The sequence below is a fragment of the Epargyreus clarus genome, unplaced genomic scaffold (genome assembly GCF_041222505.1).
Source record: "Epargyreus clarus isolate Ecla_fem2 unplaced genomic scaffold, WU_Ecla_fem_2.2 ptg000032l, whole genome shotgun sequence".
NCBI lineage: Eukaryota > Metazoa > Arthropoda > Insecta > Lepidoptera > Hesperiidae > Epargyreus > Epargyreus clarus.
In genome coordinates, this window is record NW_027332237.1 from 519847 (window position 1) to 545422 (window position 25576).

At 35.6% G+C, this 25576-nt stretch overlaps 2 protein-coding genes across 8 annotated transcripts in view; one reads left to right on the forward strand and one right to left on the reverse strand.

Annotated features, from left to right (window-relative positions):
• Positions 1-2999: 2999 nt before the first annotated feature.
• The window catches only part of nahoda (DOMON-like domain-containing protein nahoda), an 86436-nt gene continuing 63859 nt past the window's right edge, over positions 3000-25576 (forward strand). For 6 of the 7 annotated variants that reach the window (XM_073090442.1, XM_073090438.1, XM_073090441.1 and 3 more), the window contains exon 1: positions 3000-3321. The gene's annotated coding sequence lies outside the window, so the exon portion shown is untranslated. The remainder of the gene's footprint in view (positions 3322-25576) is intronic. The other variant, XM_073090443.1, reaches the window with a different exon arrangement.
• On the reverse strand, positions 16733-17149 carry LOC140754957 (uncharacterized). Its single transcript, XM_073090116.1, has one exon. It carries the CDS (start codon positions 17147-17149, stop codon positions 16733-16735), a length of 417 nt encoding a protein of 138 aa, XP_072946217.1.

Consider the following 25576-nt stretch of genomic DNA (forward strand, 5'->3'; position numbering starts at 1 on the left):
ATGTATTTTTTTGGGGCAAAAATTTTAGGGTTCCTGAATAAATATTAAAAACCGCCTACGGGAATGGATCTATATGATATTTTCAAACATTTGAGCTTATTATTATTTACAAATTTTGGAAATTTGTTGCTATTACAAATGTTAGCATTTATTGAAGTTATACTTCTATGGGGGTTTTTGGGAAAAATATAAGTGTGTTTTTTTTTTACCAAAATCGTCACCATAATGTTGGAAGTAAGTTGGAAGAATTGGAAGTTTTGCAGATTATTTTTTAAGCACGATACGATAATTAATATGTCGAATAATTTGTAATATTTGTTTGTTTTCTAATAGTTTCACTTCTTCAAAAAAAAAAATAACTTTTTACATGCGGACAGAAGTACACGTTTTTTTATTATTTTTGTTGTGTGTGATAATATATTTTTTGCAATCTATGTGTAATAAATTTATTTATTTAAAGTATGTATATGTAACTATTTAGTTACGAACTTAATGTATAATTGTGTGTCTAGTCGTATGCATATTTCGGGACTGTACAATCCAAAATTTTATATTTAAATGTAGTATGTATTAAGCTTAATTCGTTAAGTACAAGTATTATAATTATATTATAATTAGGAATTAGTATTATAATTAGCAATTATGTTTAGTTGTTTTAAAATATATTGAATATTAGTTCCTTTCCCTTCAATTGCACTATTTACTTTAAAATTATATCGATGTTTCTTCTATAACTTGCTTGTATAAAAGTTTCAAGGTTATTAGTTTTACATAAAATTTACACCCTCTTTTCAAAATTACCTGATAACTTTAAAATATGATATTCGTAGCCTGTGGAAAGAATACTTTGATGAAAGATCGAGAGAAAAAGGAATATGGTACCGTACGATCCAACCACATCCACCTAAACATCCTTGGATTGATAATAAAGTGCTGAGTGCACGCCTTACTATTACAGCATTGAGACTTAGATCTGGACACATTCCATGCAATAAATATTTTTACTTGATGCGAAAATCTACTTCTGCATATTGCCAGTTTTGTAATAACATCGATGACATATACCATAGATTAATGGAATGTGTGCAGTATTGTCATATGAGACAAGAGATTAAATTAAACATAAAACTTATTGGACATTGTAATAGCATACTCTCGGACCCGCTTTCGGAGGATGCTAAAAAAATATTTAAGTTGATTAATAGTCGTTAATTATTGAAATTTGTAAATTGTTATCACCAAGGCGCCATAATCGCATTGGCGATAAAGCCTTTTCACTGAATAAAAAAAAAAAAAAAAAAAAAAAAAAAATTTCCAATACTGTTATCATACTATATACAGGATCTAGATTCGATTCTCGGCTAAACTTTAGTTACTATTGTTTTAAACGAATTTAAAATTAACATTAAAATTAAAAATTAACACAATATGTCGATTTTACTTATAATTTCATAATAAAAATTGAGAAATTATTTTAACAGATTGTATGCTCTTTTGGACATTTCCTAAGGAAATCAGATCTAGTATGTTTGGTTATTTTATTTCTATGCCCATAAATATTTTCACTATTAAATGGGTCAAAATCCATCATTATTGTCCCTCTTTCCTGAGGCTACAACCACATTGCGTTTTTCATTTTATTTCAAAGAGTAATAATGCACTGTGTAATAAATATATAGGTATAAAATAAAAAAATGCGACAATTGATTGTTTAGAATTGAACATGTAATGAAACGACGTAGTACATGTCATCTACGTATTGTAGTAAATATTATGATAACAAGAAAACGCAAAAAAAATCGCAGGTGTGGTCGGGGCCTAAGCTATTTTTATTCATAATTTAATAAGATCTTGGTAGAAATTATTGAAGTAATCTTGTACGAGTATAAAGACTTACATTTTCAGTAGATATTTTTATAGAATGGATAGAAGATTAGAATTTGTAAAACATTGTATTGGAATAAATGAATTACTGTATGCTGTATTTATTATTGTGTTGTACCTGTCCTCTACACTTTTTAATGTATTTTGTAACTATTTCATGTTCATATGACATATATTACTAATATTATAAAGGTTAATCATTCATATGTTTACGGCCAAAGCTGAAAAAAATTGAAGGTAGTAGAACCCCTGCGGTTTGCAATAACAGCAGTGTTAAGCGCTGTTGTGTTCTGGTTTGAAGGGTGTGCTAAGAGAGACATACTTTTCCGAGGCGTTCCAGCTTAGTCCTCAAGGGTAAGTAGGAATCTAATCTTATCTGGGGTTGCCTACAGATGCCCATTGACGGCGGTAGCCACTTACCATTATATGGACTGTATGCTCGTCTGCTACTCCTATGTTATAAAAAAATAGGATAAAGTTTAGTTATAACTGTTATAAATTAATCCTTCAATTTTATACGTAGAATTTTGTAGACGCGAACATATGGAAACTGTATTTTTGAATACAAAGATTACAACAAAGTACGAAAGTCTTCCTTATCCTACTAGATCGTCCACTTGTCCGTAAACAAGTAAGTAATGTTTTATTATAATACGACTTGCATCATTCATACTCAGTGAATCAAGATTCTGTGGGCTCGGCTGTGCCGCACATACCAACCAGGGTCATAGAATTTCTTCTAAGGTGATCAACTATATACCACTTACGCTTTTTACTTTAAACCCTATTTATGTACAACTAAGGTAACTTTTCTGTACAATAAAAACATTCATTACGTTGACTGCTTCACGAAAAAGTACTTTACTAGAGATTGGCTGTGAATTTAAATTCTTTCAACGTGCACAGCTACTAGCAAAATCCTCATATTAATATAAACCTTACTACTTGAAGTATAAGTTGAAAACGTTTCGTGGTTTTCAAAGCTGTCGTTATAATCCGGTCCTACAAGAACGTGTTCTCAAGTTCGCTTATTTATGATAGCCTATAGCCATTTCAACTTGTTTGTATAATAGCTCCGTCTTAAGAGAATGCAAGACGGCGATTGGTTGCGTTCAAGACACTCGACAGTCGTTTATTTGACATTCGAACGTTTGGTCGTGTCGCGCATGCGCAGTGGTTTAGAAAAAAAAACTATTTCGGATTCGCGAATCGCGCCATAATTTATAAATTTTGACGATATTTTTTCCGAGACTTTGAATTTCGTGTTGATACAGTGAGCAGATATTCAATTTGCTGATACGAAAACGAGTTTTCCCATAACATTTTTAATATATTTTTTTAATTTTCTAATAGAAGACGTTTTGTTTTTGAGTTCGAGACCTGAGTGTTATTTATTTTCTTCGAGCATCGTCTTATAATTGGATACAATCTGGAAAGGTAAGTCCTTTCTAACAAGTTTGTGCATTCACTTTGTGTATTAGTAACCTATCTATATCTAACAGCTTACTGTGTTATTGTGTACGAGTTGTATTTTTAATCTATTTTTGCAAATTAACAGGTATCCGAGTCCGAATTCTATTTTCAAAATTACCGCCTTAAATCATTGTAAATGCATTGCAGGTAATAGTTGACTTTTACCACTAAATATGTAAGATTCGCGCTAAAATCAAAAACTAGTACTTTTATAATTGCGTCTAATTAAATTCTAGTCACGCTCTTATTATTTAAATAAGTGAACATAAATAGAGGTAAATTATACTTTTAAATATTTTATTAAGCCCGCATCCGCATTTCAAGGCGTTTCTGTTTTAGGAAAACCTTTTATTTACATGATTTCCACATAGGTGCGAACTTATAACTAAATAACTACGTTCAATATTAATATTACACTCATAGATAAGTATAGATATCTCATCGCCTTGTAATTGGAGGAAGCCATTAAATGGCCTAAACGACTGACAATTCTGTCAGCCATTTATTGTATGTCTTGGAGTAATTTACGCGCAACAATACTGACATGCTCAGTTAAGTGGGGCAAAAACACGAAATCGAAGAAAAAGTGCGGTGAAATATCGTTTCATTCGTAAATGATCTAAAAACTACATTTTTTAATATTTTTCAAACACGAAAATAGATGACAGTGACCATGTCAATTGTCAAAACTGGTTACATTTTCTTGTTAGGAGGGACTAATATTTACTAATCTATGATTACACTTAAATAACTATGTAACTGAACAAACTGTAAAGAAGGTAAGTATAGTCTGCGTAAAACTGCTAGTCCGCTCTGTGTATAGAAATGAATCGAATCTGAATCGCGTCGGCATAGCAAATTGTATGACTACACCTGCTCGCAACAACTTCAGAACGGACTAGGAGTTTGGCGATGACTATAACTAGTTAAAAAAATTCATTCTATACCTACTTAGCTGGAAATATATTTATATACATACCACTGGTCCGAAATAGGTGACATTTTTTGATGCGAAAAAATTAAACATATTCTAATTACCCCTCCAAGGTGTTAAGTGGCCTATGAGCTGTGTCCAGCTGTCTTTTTTTTTTTTTTCTTTTTTTTTTTATAATATAAGAATAGCAGACGAGCATGCAGTCCACCTGATGTGGCTACTGCCGCCCATGGACATCTGTAATCAACCCCAGATAGGATTAGATATTCCTACCTGAGGTCGGCCACAGATGCGCCGCTACCCCTGAGGACTAAGCTGGAACGCCTCGGAAAAGTCTGTCTCCCTTACCACACCCTTCAAACCGGAACACAGCAGCGCCTAACACTGCTGTTATTAGGTAGAAATAGGTGTGGCGGTGGTGCCGCCGGAGTCGAACCACAAAGGGTTCTACCACCTTTACTTACTTATAAGGCAACTGGCTTAGTCCTCAGAAGTGACAATGCATCTGTGATCAGCTTCAGGTAGAACCCTTGTTATATATGGAGTCGTTTACTTATCCATTGGCGGCAGTAACCACTTAATTATTTTAAGGTTCACCAACACAAGATACACAATCGATCCTTAATTTCTAACACAATTCTATGCTCATAATATATTGTTCAATTGTGTTTTTGCAATTACAGGTGAACAGCTTACATATTTATTTTCACAAATCACTCACTTTTATCACTTACTTGACTGGATGGTCATTCGCTACTTCAATTATATAAGAAATGCCGCTTTGCTTAAAGTAGGTACCTATATAACAACTACGTCGAGATAAATCTGCACATGTTGACATTCTTTAGCTTATGATGTAGCAGAATGCAACCCGTCAACATCCCTTCATTTACTAGCATAATTGCATCCTTTGGATCTCATAACGCTAGGAATTTATCATTTATATATGTTTATGAAGGCTTTTTAATCAGTTTTGAAACATCATATATCAGTTTTCTTCGTGTCAGAATCTTTATAGCTGTTAGTCTGCTCGGGACATCATTAGGATATTGTGTTATTTAAAAAGAATAATAATAAAAACATATTTATTAAATTCAATTTGGTGATTTTTGAAACACTGGAAAACTGCTGTTAAAGGGATTGTCTCGTTTAGATTTAGACGAATAGTCTTAGGCAAGGGCCGACACTGTAGAAGTCTAGATAGCTAGGAGCTTGAAAACCTTTGATCAATTTAATCGAAGTTGAAAAATTACAGGAGTCGAAAAACTGCACCAAATGCCAACTGTTGTCCGTGGCTATCAATAATTACCTTTTTTTTTGTTTACGAGGGGGAAACCTTCAAAAGGTACCCGACGACGTGGGAGCGACGCTGGGTTATGAGGGATTTTTACCGCACTAAAACCCCCCCGGTGGCCGTCCTCAACGCTTGTTGGAGAACTCCGGGATCTCCGAGGGAACACAAACGGAGTCCTACAAGCGTGATGCCCCGATCGGGCTCTTCCCTGGGGGAGCACTATTGGCTCCTCCCACACCATCTGGTGTTTACGACGGTATGCGACCACACATACCGTTGTCCTTCCCGGGATTGCTTGCTGGACGGTTCGAGCTCCCACCCTTGCCGCCCGCAACCCCGGAAGCCCGCTTTTAGTCGCTTCTTACGACAGGCAGGGGATACCGTAGTCCTATTCTATTCCCGAGATTATAGGGACAATCAATAATTACCTACCCAGATATGATTAAAATGATATTTGAGGTCTGCTACAGCGTTGTTGCCCTTGAGGAGTTGGATCGCCTAATATCTATCTCTGCACATTGAACACAGCAACGTTTACCACTGCTTTATTAGGTTTTTTTTATAATAAAGGAGTAGCAGACGAGCATGCAGTCCACCTGATGGTAAGTGGCTACTGCCGCCCATGGACATTTGTAATCAACCCCAGATACGGCCACAGATGCGCCGCTACCCCTGAGGACTAAGCTGGAACACCTCCGAAAAGTCTGTCTCCCTTACCTCACCCTTCAATCCGGAAAACAGCAGCGCCTAACACTGCTGTTATTAGGTAGAAATAGGTGTGGCCGTGGTATCGCCTGAGTCGAACCGCAAAGGGTTCTACCACCTTTAAAATATATGTGGCCGTAGTCCCTCCAGAGCCAAACCACCAGGGTCGAACCTTTTAACTCATCCGAGATGCATAACGTACTAAACTCAATCACCATGATTTGCATTTTATTTGTGCATATTTTTATCTGAGTTACATAGTTGTATCCTACACAATGAAGCAAAATTCAGTAGGTACCTACGTCTCAGTATTTTGTTACTACTGTTTGATATACATTTTTTATCCGACTTACCTCATACCTTAGTTAATTGTTTATATATCATGCGATGTAATTCATTTAAGCGTGATCAAGATACAAATTAGTTTTGGCTTCTTCCGACAACTTGACAACCGAGATTTAGAACGAACTTGTACAAAAAGTATCTGCAAAAATTACGAAAACCAAACGGAAATTGTAACTGTATTAAGAAATAGTGGCCTTCTAACTTAAATAAATAACCTTTTCGTTGAAGCTCTCTATTTTAATGAGATTTATATAGTCTTATGTATTTTTATGTTAGCCTAGTGAGACTGAGTGATTTAAAACTTGCACTTTCAATCGGGATTCTGAGGTTCGAATCCCAGGCACCTGATTTTACAAGGTTATGTATGTGTCAGGTTGTTTTGGCTTGAGGGCATGCCAAAGAATAAGTCATTGGTACATAAACATACACGTACATTGGTACATGCGAAGGTGGTAGAGCCCTTTGTGGTTCGACTCCAACAGCACCACCGCCACACCTATTTCTGCCTCATAAAAACAGTGTTAAACGCTGTTGTGTTCTGGTTTAAAGGGTGTTGTAAGGGAGACATACTTTTCCGAGGCGTTCCAGTTTAGTCCTCAGGAGTTGCGGCACATCCGTTGCCGACCTCAGGTAGGAATATCTAATCTTATCTGGGGTTGATTACAGAGGTCATGGGCTGCAGTAGCCATTTACCATCAGGCTGCATGCTCGTCTGCTACTCCTATATTATATAAAATAATCGATCTTTCCCCAAAAAAGTTAACATACGGAATCAATCTTTTCATCAATAGAAATAACTTTTGAATTAGACTACGTATTGTACTATTTCGAGTTAAGTTCAATTGTTGATTTTTTACAAAAGATAGATAGATACCTAAGTTGTAAATAATAAACTGAAAGGCTAACAAGTAGAGAAGGTCAGTGCCCAACAATCGCTCGCATGAAATAAACCACTTACCGTATTTGGTCTGTCTATCTTAATGTTTTTTTTATTTAACAGAAAACAGAATGAAAACAAAAAAAAGATTTTTATAGTAAACAGAATGAAAATAGAAAACAAAAAAGATAATACGAAATAAGTAAATAGAAGTAAATAGAAGAGAACATATTGAACTTTTAAAACAAGAAGTCAAAAACCTTAATGGAAGATTAGTAGATTTGCAAAAAAGAAAAATTCTAATGAGAAAAATTGGAGAGCCATTATTTTGTCTTTTAAATTGTTTTTTTTTTTACATATTTACATCTAAGGTTGTTTGTATCCATTAGAACATTTTTTTAGTTGCCTTAGAGTAACGATTACGAGGACAGAACATTATAAATGTGAAATATTTTTATGTTATTTTTTTACTGTTAAAGATTTTTACAATCGTTTAACATGTAGTCAAATGTTTTTCATAAAATCACCATAAGTATAATAAAATCATATTTTTTTCTTGTTTCATGCTTTAAGAGCGCTATTTTGCATAATTGGGTCTTATTTAAAAAAAAAATATGCCTTACTGACTAATTTTCTACTACCTACATAAAGTTCATAAGCTCCATACATCTTCATTATTAACAAATACGTTTCAGCCCTACGATCCTGCTGCACCTGCAAAAAATCAACAGAAAATTCCTCATAAATTTCGCAATGCAATAACTTTCGTATAGTTAAATTTTTCGCCGGCAATGTTAAACAACTTTCGCCTTACATAACCCCGCTCTTTATGTAAATTGTGGTTCACATGTTAATGGTAATCTTGTCGATCTGTTGACCACGCCTTCACGTGTTTTGGTGTCATGATTTTTATTTTTTCTTTAACGCCTAAGTTGTATTTAATTATCCTGTAAGAAAAGCAAGGAAAAAGTGGTTAAGAAACTCGGCCTCTTGATCGAGGGGTCCGAGATTCAAATCCCGCGCACGCACTTCTGACTTTTCAAAGTTATGTGCGTATTATAATTTAATTACAATTACACTTGCTTTAACAGCGAATGAAAACATCATGAGGAAACCTGCATACCTAGGAAATCTTTAAAAATAAAGATTTCAAAGGTGGACTATGGTCTAATCCTTCTGTGAGAAGACCCGCGCTCAGCAGTGGGATTGGCAAAAGTGGACGCATGTTTTATAGTATCTAAAATTATTTTTGAGTTTCTGCTAAAAGAGTGTTAACTTTATAAAGTTTGTACTCTTTTTTTTATATAATATAGGAGTAGCAGACGAGCATGCAGTCCACCTGATGGTAAGTGGCTACTGCCGTCCATGGACATCTGTAATCAACCCCAGATAGTATTAGATATTTCTACCTGAGGTCGGCCACAGATGCGCCGCCACTCCTGAGGACTAAGCTGGAACGTCACAGAAAAGTATGTTTCCTTTACCACACCCTCAAACCAGAACACAGCAGAACCATACTCTCTTTCTTTAGACTGAACCTGCTACTCTTACCTACATTTCTTACAAGAGAGGTAGTGGTTCAATTCTAGGCCACCACCACAGCTTCCCAACCTCTAACCATTCACATCAATCTAATGATTGTCTCAGTCATTTGAAAGTCAATTGATTACTTCCAGGTGGCAATCAATTGAATAGATTAGTCCGCTATTCTCACGTTCCCGTATGTTATTGTTATAACAATGTTTACACATCATTGTTTATTCAACCCTTCCCACGTCCGCAGAATAACAATAAAATTGTTTACGCTGTAACTATAAACACTGCCGGTGTCGCTAGGAAGCTTGGGACTTTAATAGGTATACCGTTGAAGAGTTGAAGGTGGTTCAATTGTGGAGACACCACCGCTTTTCTGCCTAATAACAGCAGTGTTAAGCGCTGTTGTATTCTGATTTGAAGGTGTGGTAAGAGCTATCGGTATTTTTCCAACTTAGTCCCTAGGCCTGTGGCCCTGTCCCTGTAGTTCCGGGACTAGAATAGGGCTACGGTATCCCCTGCCTGTCGTAGGAGGCGACTAAAAGGGGGCTTCCGGGGTTGCGGACGGCAAGAGTGGGAGCTCGAACCGTCCAGTAAGCGACCCCGGGAAGGACGGCGGTATGTGTGGTCGCATACCGTCGTAAACACTACGTGGTGTGGGAGGAGCGAAAACTGCTCCCCCAGGGTAGAGCCCGTTGGGCATCGCGCTTGGAGGGCTCCGGTTGTGTTCCGTTGGAGATCCCGGAGTTCTCCAACAAGCGTTGAGGACGGCCACCGGGGGGGGTTTTAGTGCGGTAAAAATCCCACATAACCCGGCGTCGCTCCCACGTCGTCGGGTACCTTTTGAAGGTTCCCCCTCGAGAAGAAAAAAAAAATAATCTTATGTGGAGCTTATTATAGTTGTCTATGGGCGGCAGTTATCACTTACCACTAGATATACTGCATGCGTATCTGCTACTCCTATATTAAAAAAAAAGTGTGTGTGTGTCAGCTACGACGCACGATTGGAGTTTACTCCTTACGAACGATAATTATGATATATATCGAATAGAAATAAATATAGTTCAAAAAACTAAAAAACACGCTTTTATGATAAAATTAACTAAAAAGTAGAAAATCTAAATGAATCTAGGAATCAATTAAGGAACAGTAAATAGTATAATTGTGAAATAAATCTACAAAGTTTGAACGAAATCTGGCCGTTTAAAGTGGGTCAAAATCGCGCCCAAAGAAGTCGGTTACAAACATACAAACATACAGGTGAAGCTAATAAAAAGCGTGTAAAAAAGGGTAAATGAACGCATCTGCTAAAATGATAAGAGAAACAAACATATATCTGTAATTATTCGGATTATTTATATTACTTCAAAAATAGAAATGGGTCGTAATAATTTAATATAAGTATTACAAAATATTATATAAATATAAAATATATTTCATCAATTGATTAAAAATAATAATAATAAAAACACTAAATAAAAGATCTAGCTGTTCGTATTTAAAATGTATATTATTCATAAATGTAAACGATAAGCTTACCAATTAACCGCATCCATGTGTTTTTTGGATTCTTCTTCATTATCATCTAAATCAATTTCTTGCATATTTTCAAATATTTTTTCAACTTTAATCACTTGATGATTTGTTTAATAGTACATAAAAATACACGTATCAATGCACAGAAGTACAAGAAAACTTTAAAATCAAAACATTAAAACTTGATGGTTAGGTTGCTGTTTATGTACGTTGTATATAGATGTATATATGGGCGCATGGGTATAATAGCGCCATCTAGTGGCAAGTTTTATAAATTGTAAGTTTGCATGTTTATCAATCTATGTATTTTGGTTCCAAATATTATAATGGTAACTTAATATAATTGTTTATATTAAAGTAAATTTTAATATATAATTATTTATATTTAAAACAATGTTAAACGTTTTATAACTTAAAACTTAATAATTATAATTTCTTTGCCATCTAAATATCCTTGTTGCAATTTACGGATGCAATTTATATGAGACTCAATAAACATGTTATTATATGTAATTTGGATTGTTTCTGAATGTTTTATAATTCTAGAATTCATTTAAAACGTATTGCTAATTTTATATAACTTATTTTGAACATAATTCATTAGAAATAATTCTGTAATAAATATTAAATAATACTGTTTTGATTTTGCCCGTTTATCGTTGATAGATGGTGCTGGTCAATAATGCATCCATTTTTATAAGTTAAATTAATATATCAGTAACTTACAAAAGCCTCTTTATGTTAAAAACTTATTTTGCTAATATTATATCTTATTCAATTGCTTACTGATTTTATATGTTACTCTTCTTTAAAAACGTTCATAAAAGATTGTTAATCATATTATGGCGCCAATGTTCATATTTTTCACAGTGTTTATAAATGATCAAACCTATAACATAATTTATGCAAAAATGTAAACAAATTAGTTAATGACGTTTTAATGTTTTATATATTGCTAATTATTTTTATTGTAATAATTACTTTCATATGGGATTTGAACTTACTGTATTTTAAATTAATAAAAGCACTCTTGATTCATATTTTGGTTAAAAACGCGATATGATGATTGTAATAAAAAAGTGTGGATATATATGTTTGTCTCTTTCTACGTTACGCCTCAACTTTTCGTGTTACACTCATTGATCTATAAATCTTGATTTTACTCCTCATAAAATTTCCGTACCGGGCCTTATAACTCAAATCGTTTCTTAAGGAGTAAACTCCAAAAAAAACCTCCATATCTATTTCTGTCTATAATAGTAGTGTTTTGCGCTGCTGTGTTCTGGTTTGAAGGTTGTGGTTACGGAATTTATTACCACTTCCACGAGGCGTTCCACCTTAGTCTTCATTTCCCTGCGGGATGTTACAAATTGTGTTCTTCATTGCTCATAAGTGAGTCGAGATCACAAGTAAAATTACATAGACTTATCGGAAAGATTTCGGTCGCACGAAAACATCGTGAGGAATCCTACAAGCCTGAGAGTTTTTAAAAAAGTTCTGAAGGTGTATGAAGTCTATCAATTGGCCAGTGCGGCCCTGGCCTGCGCCTTTGACTCTGGAAAGAGACTTGCCCAGCAGGGGGACAGTTAAGGATTGATGACGACATAACAATTGTTGCCTTAGTACCTAAAAATAAAGCGTAATTTTATGTTTGTATTGCATCCTACTCAAAAATAAATACCGTATTTCAATGTACCACATGTTTAAGCCTTGATGATCCAACCTTGCCTCGAGTACCCAGAGAAATCAAGTGTCGTCACGATGGGCCATCGGAATCACAATAGCTTAGCTTGTGGGCGCATCACGTACGTCGGCGTGAGAGAACGCGGATTTCTAAGCTGAGCCGTAATGCGTGAGGCTGAAAATGTAGATAATCGATTTTGAGATTACGATATTACTTATCATAGTGATAGGTGATAGGCAGTGATAGCCTAGTAGTTTAAACTCGGCCTCTGGGTCGAAGGGTCCGAGGATCAAATCAGGCACGTACTTCAGATTTTTCGAACTTACGTGCGTATTACAAATTTATTATCGCTTTTAACGGTGAAGAAAAACATCGAGGAAACCTGCATACCTGAGATATCTTAAAAAAGTTCTTAAAGGTATGAAGTCTACCAATTCGCACTTGCCCAGCGCGGTGGATTATGGCGTGATCTTTCTCATTCTGAGAGGAGACCGATGTCCAGTGGTACAGTAATGAGTTGATGATAATGATGAAGTCATCAGAATCACTAGATATACCTAGCTGGTTGTGGGCGCATCACGTACGTGGAAGCGTGAGAGAACCCGGGTTTCTACGACGAGTTGTAATCTATGCGTAAGGCTGAAAATTTAGATAATCGATTTTGATGAGATTATGAGATGAGATAAGTAAGTGATAGTTGTAGAGTGATAGTAGCTGTAACGCAATCATTTTGGATACTTGGCCGTTTTGCTATTTAGGTAGTTTGACAGTAAGACTCGAAGACCCGAGGTTCAAATCCCAGGTTATTTCCCCACCTTAATTGAGAATTAAGTTGGTTTTTTACATGTACCTACACATATTACCTGGCTTTAAGCTGAGGCGTTTGACTCTGTCGTTTGAAGATAGCATTTCATAAGCATAGTAATAGCATAGCACAACCAAGCGCACTAATTAACTAAAATCTTTATATAACGAGGCATAGGTATATACCGCAGAAGACATCTAAAGGCTAAAGTCCGATGTATATTAAGATATGGTAGAATCCATGATTATAGAATTTTATTGACACAATTCTTAGTCATTGTAGTATTAGTGAAGTTCGACCGGGGGAGGCACCTTCGACACACTTTTTATAAGGCAACGTTTCTATGACTTTATGTATCTACGAGCTTTTGCCTGCGGCTTCGCTCGCGTTACGAAGTAATATTTTCATCCCCTATTTTATCCCCTTAGGGGTAGAATTGATCAAAATCCTTTCTTAGCGGATGCCTACGTCATAACATCTACCTGCATGCCAAATTTCAGCCCGATCCGTCCAGTGGTTTGGGCTGTGCGTTGATAGATCACTATGTCAGTCAGTCACCTTTGAGTTATATATATTTAGATACTGCTGTGTGAAAAAGCGATAACAATAATGTTTAACCCAAATTCTGTGCAAATTACATAATATTGCACTTGTACCGCAAATTACTCATAACAGTGTCAAATATCAGTTACTGACACCGACGAAATGTAATCATGCGGTGCTACTGGTGTTTAGCGAATTGGATCTCCAACACAAATATTATGTGAAATGGTTCTTCCATCGAAGATATTGATTAGTCGTCGTCCACAACTCATTACTGTCCCACAACTGGGCACGGGTCTCCTTTTAGAGTGAGAAGGAATAGCCCATAGTCGACCGGCCAAGTACGAATTCTTAGATTTAAAACACCTTTGAGATTTTTTTTTTCCCATGCCAAGGCCCATGGAGTTTAAACTTATCCGTAATAATATCTTGTCATTTATTAATCTTTCTCGATTGCTAATGATTGGTTGTCAACAACATCTAACAGCGATCATAATAACATACGTTCAGTTATAAATAGGTACTGATTACCATATGTCATTGATGTGGTATAAATCCGGAAGATAAATGTTACTAAACCAAAACAGCTCTACACATACTTCCTGAAGTTTCTTGTATACTTCTTTATATTATAGTTCACCTGATACATGGTCTGAGAACTTGTTGGAATGTGACTCTTCCCTACCACACCCTTCAAACCAGATACAGCAGCACTTAACATCGTTGTTATAACGCGGACATACGAGCCTATGTTAAAACGAATACAAACTCTAATAACTTACATTGTCCATCAACCTTTGTCTACAAATGGGTCAGTTGCAAATTCTATGCAATTCTCAGGGGTTTAGCACATAAGGGAATCTGTGCCCGGCACAGAATATATAATCGTATACGTAGCCCTAGGGTATTGGTCATACGATGCCAACTACGAAGGAACGTCATAGACTCCAATGGAAAGCGAGACATAGGTAATGTTATATAGTCCCTTAGTAAAGCTATTAACCAATATATTTTATTTTGTTGGTGTTGTTTTCAAATTGGCAGAGTTCTTCCTTAATAGTATTACCTACAACGTGATTATTTTTTAGACATCTGTATGAAAAAAAAACAATACTATCAATGACTATAGATATTTCGGAGAAAAGTAGCATGTGGCCTATGAACATTTCGTCAAAAATCAATTAAAACTTACAATGAAAATCTAAACAATAAAGAAACAAAGTCTGATAAAAATAATAAAACCAGTTTTAATGGTTTCATATATAAATATGTAGTCACATATAGATTTAAGGATAATTCACATTATAATACATTACACTTATTATAATAATACTTATTTATATGAAGATTCGAGGTCTATTTCGTTACTCCATCAACGTTCAATGTGTGGATACTGTTAGGTGTAACGTTCGATGCGGTATTGGGTGGTATTGGTAACCAAGTATGTTGAAACGATATAACGTAACACAATTAATTGCCGCTGTAGTGGTTACACTCAGGTTAACTAAATATAAGATTGTAGTGAAATTAATCATCAATTGCTTTAAAATATCGTGAGGAAACCTGCATTCCTGATATATTTATAAAAAAAAATCTCAAAGGTATGTGAAGTCTACCAACACGCACTTGGCCAGCGCGGTGGACTATGGCCTAATCCCTGGTGAAATTTGGTGAATTGAAACTACTTTTTCTAACGCGTTTTATATATTTCAGTATTTATTATAAAGTCCTGCATATCCCCTCCGAGAGGAATCCATGCAGGGTTTCACCACAAAAATCTGGCCAATTGCGAGTTAGACTCGACGGTTTTGGGGGTACATGGCACTCATAGCCCCTGTGACCTATGTCTGAGTAGAATAATCATATCTAGGGTTACTTACAGATGGACAGCAGTACCCACTCACCATCAGGTGGACTGCATACTTGTCTGCCACTTCCATATTATAAAAGCAAAAACGAGTTCCACAGTTAATTATGATCTAGCCCAAGTTGACTAACCTTAACCAAGGATAAGGTACTTCATACCATTACTCATCTTCAATCAATACACACCATTGTCGACCTGTCGGGCATAACGTATTGCAGCATCTCATCTCGTTATGTTGTGCGAATTGTCCGAAACAATGGAAGAATACAATGGTATTAGATGGATCTTAGCCGGTCGTAACAATGTCTGGTCAGCGGTTCTCAAATTTTGTCCAAAAACAGGATGTGTTAAATTAAAGGCTGTTTTGTTAGTAAGTTAGTTAGTCAGTCAGTCATATTGTCAGTTTGACGTAAATAATTAATACAGACGTTGTTGTCAAATAAAGAACAAAATAGTTTTTCAAAAGCAAAACTATATAATGATTTAAAAAATTAAGCTGGATTTGTTGGGAATTTATATTTACAGAAGGGAAAGTAGTTATTTTCACAAGTGAAGTATATTAGCTCATTCTACAAAAAGGTTAATTTGGGCATTTTTGACTCGCAAAGGTTAACTTTGAGAACCACTGTCCCACACAATGTGTATAGATATCAGAATCAGTTCACACATCGTTGTGGTGAGACTGGACTAGGACATGTCTGATTATTAAGATTTATGCTGTGAACATTGTAATTGAGGATTTTGGTGTTATTATGAAAATACTGAGTTGTTACATAACACTAGCAATTCTAATTTTACCAGAAATACGAGTATAAAGTACATAATAACCATGAGTAATTTATAACATTATTTTTAAGACAAGTCTATTTTTTATAATACCGATGCAGTCGTGCGTCGACTAGTGATAGCTCACTGACGCACATGGACATCATAATCTGTAACCAACCATCATAATCTGTTGCATATAGAACACGGGTTTTACCTGAAGACTATCACAGGACACAGATGTGTTTCCAGTCGAGAGAAGTAAAACAGTCGCCTCATATGTAAGTTTGCAGGCATCTACATCCTTCTACCGAACTTTAAGAACTGCTTTACGCTAAAAATAGGTGTGGCGGTGGTACCTCCCCGACAATGCCCGACTGGTTCGTAAGGTTCGAAGGGTTCTGCTACCTTAAACATCAACCCATAACTGTCTCACTGTTGGGCATGGGTATCTTCTACGAATAAGAAGGCTGAGGCACTAGACTAGTTAGTTAGTGGGATAGCGCGAGGACCCAAAATGAGTCTTGGCCTCCGACAATAAGAGCCTCCATTTCGGTCTGTCCTGCGCCGTCTCCCGCCAATCGTCCACGCGGAGGTCGCACAGGTCCTTCTCCACTTCGTCTTTCCAGCGATACTTGGGACGGCCAACCGGACGGCGCCCACTCGGCACAGCCAAGTACGCTCGCTTTACAGCACGATCCTCTCCCATCCTTTCAACGTGGCCCAGCCAGCAGAGTCTGTGTGCTTTTATCTCACCGATGATGTTCGACTCGGCCACTAGATCTTCCAACTCCTTATTCTTTCTTCTTCTCCATATTCCTTCTTCTGTTTGTGTGGGCCCTAGGATTTTCCTTAGGATCTTACGTTCTGTCACCAGGAGTTTGTTTTCCTCGAGACTAGACATCATAAAATGTTTGTGGGGTCACAGGGGAAATTGGGTTAAATTAGACCACTTATTTTCTAGCACGTTTTAATGTGTATATTTTAATATACGTCTGCACGTACTTAACCTCTGCAGGTTACCCCACGAAAAACTGGCTAAGTTCGAGTCGGGGGTTTTTGGAGGGTCATGACCCCTGTAACCCTCTCCCCTGGAACCGTGCCTATCACTGCTTATACCTTAAGATACTTTGAAGTATCAGTATCTTTTATCAACCGGTTCCACCATAATTTCATAACGTTGGGAAATGGTTACACAATGAGTTATTGATTGTTTTAAGTTTTTTATAGTTTTCTGACACGCCCTGCGGCTGTTTCCCGCTTTATGTAATAGAACTATTATTTACTTTCACTTTATTACTGCTTATAAATGGCTATTTTATGGTGGTTATTGGAAGTTATGAAAGATTTGAATTATTACAGTTTTGAAGAATTTTTAAGGCAAGTTTCATTTAGCTTGGAAGATCTGATGTTCTACGAGTACGATGTCACGCTATAAATATAGTATTACTACGGGATAATTTATATATTTGTACCCACCTGCGGAGCGTAATGTTTGTCGAGTGTTTGTACGTTTTTTAGCAGTCAGATTACTGTGTTTTATTAATTATCTAGTTAAAAATCTAGTTTTCGCGTCTTCGTTCTCGTGAAACTCATGAACCGTTTAATTGGTTATGGGTAAGATATGAATTTTGTGTATTTAATTAAGTTGCTATAAAATAATAAACTTACAATAAAGTCAATTAGGTAAATAACCTTCATATATCACTGTTCACAAGAAATAATTATAAAAACTTAACAACAAATTTTGATCTAATTGAAGCAACAACTTCATTATCTTTCAAAATTAATAATATAAGTAGGAAGAACAATAAAGAATTATTTATTCAATGTTAATTTTTGTCATTAACTTTTAATATTAAGTGTTTATACAGTGATTCTCAAATTGATTCCTATTATAATTATTTTTTTCCTATTCAGTCTGCACCGTACCAGTGGTTCTAAAAGTGCAAGTGTCATGTAGAATTAACCTTGTCTTTGATTAAATTCGTGTTTGGGTGTGAGTTGTACCAAGGATGTCAGTTATATCTGGGTTGCTGCATGACATTTGACAATTATCGTATATAATGTAATTGCCCGTGACTACCTGTGACCGTGCATATTTTGATAGTGTTATGTAATATGTAGAATTTATGATATAAAGCAGTATCTATATTTTGATATTTAATGCGAGGAATACGAGAAATATATATTTATATTCATGCTACTTGTTAAAAGTTATTAATAATCGGTATATGTAATGTTTTGCCCGCTAGACACCCACATATGGCAATTTCTACATAATACACGTACATAATATTTGTTAGAATCTGTTATATTTTAGTGTTTTAAGTATAATACCAATTCCAAATCAATTTGTAGAATTGATATAAAATACAAATTAATGTAATAATAATAAATATCGAAACGTGGATCTCGAAGTATTCATAAACATATTTAAATGTATTATAATTTTAATTGTATGGTAATATTAATAGATATGTCTTTATATATGATTATATATATATATATATATATATATATATATATATATATATATATATATATTTATATATATTTATATATATATTTACAACGGTTTATTTTAATGTAGGAGTATTTCACGTGCTTTTTATCTCAGAGTCCTATATAAATTTTGTTAACAGCGAAGCGTAACCGAATTTAACTAGTAAATATTAATAGCATTGAGGCAACTTTAGCATGTAAAGGCAAGCGCTACCCCTTGTCCAAGTGCCAAGGGCGTGTATATATTGGAAATCTTGTATTTCTTTCGGCTTTTACTTTTCTGCAACGATCTGTAACTTGAAATGCATTCAGAAGAAGCTTATTTCATTATTAATTTATGAATTATTAATCAAACTTTATAATAGTGCTAAGCCTTGCTGTGTTGTGGTTTGAAGGGTGTGTTAAGGAAGACATAATTTTCTAAGGCGTTCCAGCTTAATCCTCAGGGGTAGAGGCGCACCTGTGCCTGACCTCAGGTAAGAATCTGATTTAATCTGTGGATAATTACAAATATCCTTGAGTGGCAATAGCCACTTACCATGTATGCATGCGCGTCTGCTATTCCTATATTATAAAAAACCTATATAAATGGAAAATGTTCCTTTTATCAATTCAAGATTTCAAGTCCAATATGGTTCAATGTGGTTTCAAGTCAGCAAGCTCAAGGTACGCTCATAAAATCCAAGTTCACTGTTTTAATTTCAATTTATTTTATTGAAACCAGTGGAATTTCTTGTTAGATTACATCTAATCTGAATATCATGTATAATTTGTTACCTAAAGATGTTAATAAGTTTGTAATCTACTGTTATTTATCTCGCCCATCTTAAAATATGTTGAAACAAGTTAACTATCAGTGGAGAAATCTTTGAAATTTTGAAATATCATAACTATAGTTTTTGTTGATATCTGTTTAAAGCTAATACGCTCTTTGACTATTGATCTCAGAGGAAATAACAATGATTGAAATAATGGATTTATGAATGAGGGTTAAAAAAAGTAATGATAGCAATAGTACCTCGTCGTACCCCGTCGACGTCCTTAAATCAAGAAATGAATAATATGGGAAATTAATTTTATCGTGGCCTTTTTTTATAATATAAGAGTAGCAGACGAGCATGCAGTCCACCTGATGGTAAGTGGCTACTGCCGCCCATGGACATCTGTAATTAACCCCAGATAGGATTAGATATTCCTACCTGAGGTCGGCCACAGATGCGCCGCTACCCCTGAGGACTAAGCTGGAACGCCTCGGAAAAGTTTGTCTCCCTTACCACACCCTTCAAACCGGAACACAGCAGCGCCTAACACTGCTGTTATTAGGTAGAAATAGGTGTGGCGGTGGTGCCGCCGGAGTCGAACCACAAAGGGTTCTACCACCTTCAAAATATTTTAATGCTAAAGACAATTATTGCAGGGACGTCTAGATATTCCACAAAATACTCCATAAAATTACATCGGTGCACTAAGTTCATCAATCTTTCTCATTCGGATATGATAAATGAATATAAATGGGACAGTTATGTTCGAAATCTTTGATAATGAAATAACAACCATAGAAAAATATTATAAAAAACACGAAACCTACTGCTTTTAACCAATCCGGTTATTTTGTAAAACCTCACACCTATCAATTACGCCGTATTGACTCCTCGTAAATATGTCCACGTAACATATTAGCCATATTAGGAAATCGCCGACATAACTCGACAAATATTTCTGCGTAACCACTATTAGCTTACAACATCGTGTGCTCATATCGTTCGTGCGACGGATTTACGATTTTTTACAAACCGCTGGGTAGTTTCATGTTACGCTATTATAATTTATGATAGGACTGGGTTGAATCATTTTTTAGAATAATATTATGATGATGAATGATTAGATTCCTATGATCAGAGGTCGACCGCAGAGGTGTCGTTGCCCATGAGGACTAAGCTGAAACGCCTTGGAAAAGTATGTCTCCCTTACCACACCCTTCAAATCAGAACACAGCAGCGCTTACCGCTGTTGTTATGAGGCAGAAATGGGTGTGGCGGTGGTACCGCGGGTGTCGAACCGCAAAGGGTTCTACCACCTTCAGAACATTTCTTTAACACACTCTTCAAACCGGTACACAGCTACGCTTAACGTTCTGTTATTAGGCAGAGATGTGGTGGTGGTGACAAAAGAGTCTAACCACAGAGGCTTAGGCTTCAAATTAAGACGCAGCGACCAGCGTTATGTAAGTCTGTATTGATTATATTTCACTCCCAAAGTTTGGGTTTGTGTTAACCATATGACTCGGTTGATTTTGTAAACTCAGACGAGATGTGGTTTTAGTGTGTGACGTGTTAATGAGAAGCATTAGCGAAGGACGTGGAAGACTTAATCTAAAGGATTTTACAGTCGATTTTACGATATTGAACATGTATGCTTATTAAGCCAGAAGTGACCAGTTAGCGGCCGAACTGGCGAACATTCATGTGACGTTGTAGTTTAAATAATAATATACTACTATGTATATTATATCGTTTCACAGGTAAAACAACTCAATACTAATTTCACAGATTCAGATTTTTCATGATGTATGTTTTTATGCGACTAGGACTTTAGTATATTTCTCACTCATCAATATAAAAATCGAGAACGGCGTAAAGTATGTTTTTATATTGATATACTATCTTTCTAGAAACAACGTATACATATATAATTGGAAGATTACTTGGATTTTTATATTCCTTTGATGTACTTTACAACTATGGAAATAGTTATAGAATATTAATGTTCTAGAACATTAGCATTTACATGGTACCGTGGATATACAACGAATGCTTCTGTCAGATGTTTATCAATTTACTGCACATATCTGATCTCAGCTAATATTCACGTGCTGTTGACGTATCAACTTCGCAACTTACTTTGCCGGTACTCGGGCCTTAATGTAAAAGATTTAAGACCCTGGCCCATTAACCTATGCTTATCCGGGCGGGAGTCTGCAGCAGACTTCGGTAAAAAGTACGAAATATCCAACATCTCGACGTTTTGCCCAACTTCAAAAGAAAGTTCTCAATTTGGTTGAATGTTCTCTAAAATAACAGTCAAAAACCTATTATTGGGAGTATAATAGCTTATCTATTGAGTTATATGGTATAAACATTCACTAAAGTGCGTACAGGTGACTAGGAAATCTAAAGGATAAGTAAAGATTGTAGCGTAGCGTAGTGTGATAGTCCTCATCGATTGATTTATCGTTAATTTAAATCAGGCATTGTTTACATCACTGGAAATGCAACAAACAACTACCTTTTGGTTTGGATATTACGTTTATTGACGTTCAAATAAATCTGTAAAGATTCTTCTCTGATTTGATTTACACATTTCTAAGATTTTTGCGAAACTTTGGAAACGGCCTGGAGTGCTAAAAGAAAACTAACTGGACATCATACGGCAATCGCCAATGAATCAGGGTCTTAAGCCGAGGCACGCGCATGACGCAACCACAGAACAGGTTTGACTCCAATGTAGTACGGAACGAAGGTGGGCACTGCCGTGTTTTGCCTCGTTTATATTTAAACGCTCGTTATAATGTAATTCTTTGAAGGATCCGACCTTATCGACTTTACTTTACGACCTCACGCCAAATTATAACTAAAAAATGCACCCGAAAATCTTTAAGGTCGCAAAATAACTTTCACAGAGCGTTATGATAAAATCGTTAGAAAATTGAAGCGATGCTTTTTGTACTGTTAGGAGATATCCGTAAAATTACAATATTTCCAAATTGTAACTCAAAAAGCGCCTGATTAATCTCCTAATTTAACTGTTTGGTTGCGACAAAGTTAAAAAAGGTGTCTATTCAAGGTATTGATAAACCGCAAACTAGAGTTAACTTTCGATTGACTATTTTAGAATGTTGTTTTACCGTTGTCAACTAAAAAGGTAAAAAACTTGATCAGCCACTCGTAGATACCGGCTGGTTACTTTTTAAACAAACGTTAAGAAATATACGAGAAATATACTGGAGGCAGGAATTATGTCAAATTGCTTAGCCCTTTACAAGTGATTCTCAAATTTTCTCGCAAACACTTATTTAGGAGGACGTGGTTAGTTGCGAAGACTCAGTAAAAAGAAAAAGAAACAATATAAAGTTTATAATGGGATTCTAATAAGAAAACTTATATTTAATGACATACATACCTAGTTACTGAATTATATAGTTAACTTTTACTGTTTAATGTTTTAGGGATTTTATATTCCTTAAATAATAATACCTTATGTTAAAAATACCGGGACATAGGGGTTCACGAAATATTGTCACATAGTAAGGGGATCGTGAAGTAACTAAGTTTTAGAAACACTGCCTTACACCATAGATAGTTTATTGACACGCAATCAACGCATTCCTTTGCTTACGAAATTTTATTACACTTAAGCAATTGCAAATATAATGTATCATTATAATACGGTATTAGTTTTTTTAATGAATGTAAATTGAACTGTGATTATAGAATATTGGTACATTCAATGCCATTTTGTCATTAACCCATTACTGTCCCACTGCTTTATTCTGGTATAGTCTCAGAATGAGAGGCTTTTTATGCCAACTGGCCAAATGCATAATGGTAGACTTTTGAGGATTTTTAAAACCACATGCGAGCCGTAGCTATCAGAACATATAACTTCGAACATCAGTGGTGAATGCCTGGGAATTGAATCTCAGACTCTCGGCTCTCAGACTTAGGCTAGATAAGTGATAGAACGGGTATGTTTCGACCGGAGTGGTACCACCGCCACACCTTTTTGTTCCAGTAAACAAATAAGTGTGGTGGCACCACTCCGGTCCCTGTGTTTCTGTGGATAAGTGTGAATGCCACCAAACTTACAGAAGAAGATTAGTCCTCAGGAGTTGCAACGCATCTGTAACCGACTTCGGGTCTGTAGCAGATGTCCACGGGTGGCAATAACCGTGGTTGAAGGTGGTAGAACCCTTTGTGGTTCGACTCCGGCGGCACCACCGCCACACCTATTTCTACCTAATAACAGCAGTGTTAGGCGCTGCTGTGTTCTGGTTTAAAGGGTGTGGTAAGCGAGACAGACTTTTCCAAGGCGTTCCAGCTTAGGCGCATCTGTGGCCGATCTCAGGTAAGATATCTAATCCTATCTGGGGTTGATTACAGATGTCCATCAGCGGCAGTAGCCACTTACCATCAGGTGGACTGCATGCTCGTCTGCTACTCTTATATTATAAAAAAAAAACACTTACCAACAAAGCAACTGCTTCTTTGCTATTTCAATCATAAAACATATTTACTATCATTGCAATCGCGTTAAAACAGTACTACATGGGTGATTTTTATCTCAAATACAACATTGCGAAGACTGAACTTTACGCTCGGGTTATTGTGTCGTAATTTTGAAACAGTGTTATTTATTTGGTGTCTTTTGAAATTATTGTTTCAGTGCCAATCAATATCGAAGTGATGTTACAGAGTTGAATAATATCTTTTAGATTTTACTTTTATATTCCGTAATTTTTTTATGCTTTAAATTATTTGACACTATTTTGTAGTTGATTTAAAATTTAATTCGATTGTCGATCTAATAGATTAACGTAAAAATAAATTTAAACATGACCTTGATTTTTAGGAAAAAACATGTTTTATTTTTGCGTAACTTTATGAAGAAGTTGGAGAAGGCAAAAGTTGAGAAACACTGCCTTACTTCTCTTGTATTGTAAACATTACATACAGGTCAAGTTTTTAAGTGCTGCTGTGTTCCGATTTGAACTGTGTGGTAAGGGAGACATACTTTTCCGAGGCGTTCCAGCTTAGTCCTCAGGGGTAGTAGCGCACATGTGGTGGACCTCAGGTAGAAATCTAATTCTATTTGGAGTTGATTACAGATGTCCATGGACGGTACTTCCTCTTGCCATCAGGTAGACTGCATACTCATTTGCTCCTTTATAAAAAACCTTATTTATCGTATATTTTATTTGAATACTAGTTTCTTGTATGTTCTTAAATGTATGGGTGCTAAATAGCTCCGTACATTCGATATTGCCATAAAAGTCATCTAGATCATGTTTGCTAAGGGCATGTGACTAATTACCAACGACCTACACTGCTAGGACGAATAACGGAATGGAATAAGCTGAAAAAACACTAATATTATTTATATGAGTATTATCCGTGAAATGTATGAAATATAAGTTCGTTAAAAATAAGTGATGATACGACATTAATCTTAAATATAAAATTCTCGTGTCACAATGTTAGTTACCGTACTCCTCCGAAACAGCTTTACCGATTTTCACCAAATTTTATATGCATATTCAGTAGGTCTGAGAATCGGCTACTATCTATTTTTCATAGGCAATAGTGATAAGAGTTGTTCACCCTTAACATTTTTTTATTTATATGGCAACACAACGTTCGTCGGGTCAGCTAGTATATGTATAAAAAACGGTGTTCATGTAGTTTTGTATGTCGGATAAAAACAGAATTCCCGTGTCTGGTACGGCGTATGGAGTTTCCTTCGCCGCTTCTTCTCCATAGCGAACACCTTCCGAAGCGGTGGTAGTTTACTGACTTTCAAAAAGTGTTACATACGAATCAACTTTGAATAAATGAGATTTGATTGGAATTTATTTTCTAAAAATATCTAAGTACTAATTTAATGTATTAAGAGCCCAAATCATGAACCTATAAAATTTTGATTTGAAGGAAAATATTGACAAGTAAAGTAGGTCTAGATTTTAGTATACCCAGGTATATAATATACTTTTTTTCTGCGGATATTGGCTGCAAAGGAACTGTTAACCCACTGCTGGACACAGATATCTCCC

Bases quoted from the DNA above. Each gene is read 5' to 3' on its own strand.
- LOC140754957 (XM_073090116.1), bottom strand. From the start codon at position 17,149: ATGTCTAGTCTCGAGGAAAACAAACTCCTGGTGACAGAACGTAAGATC.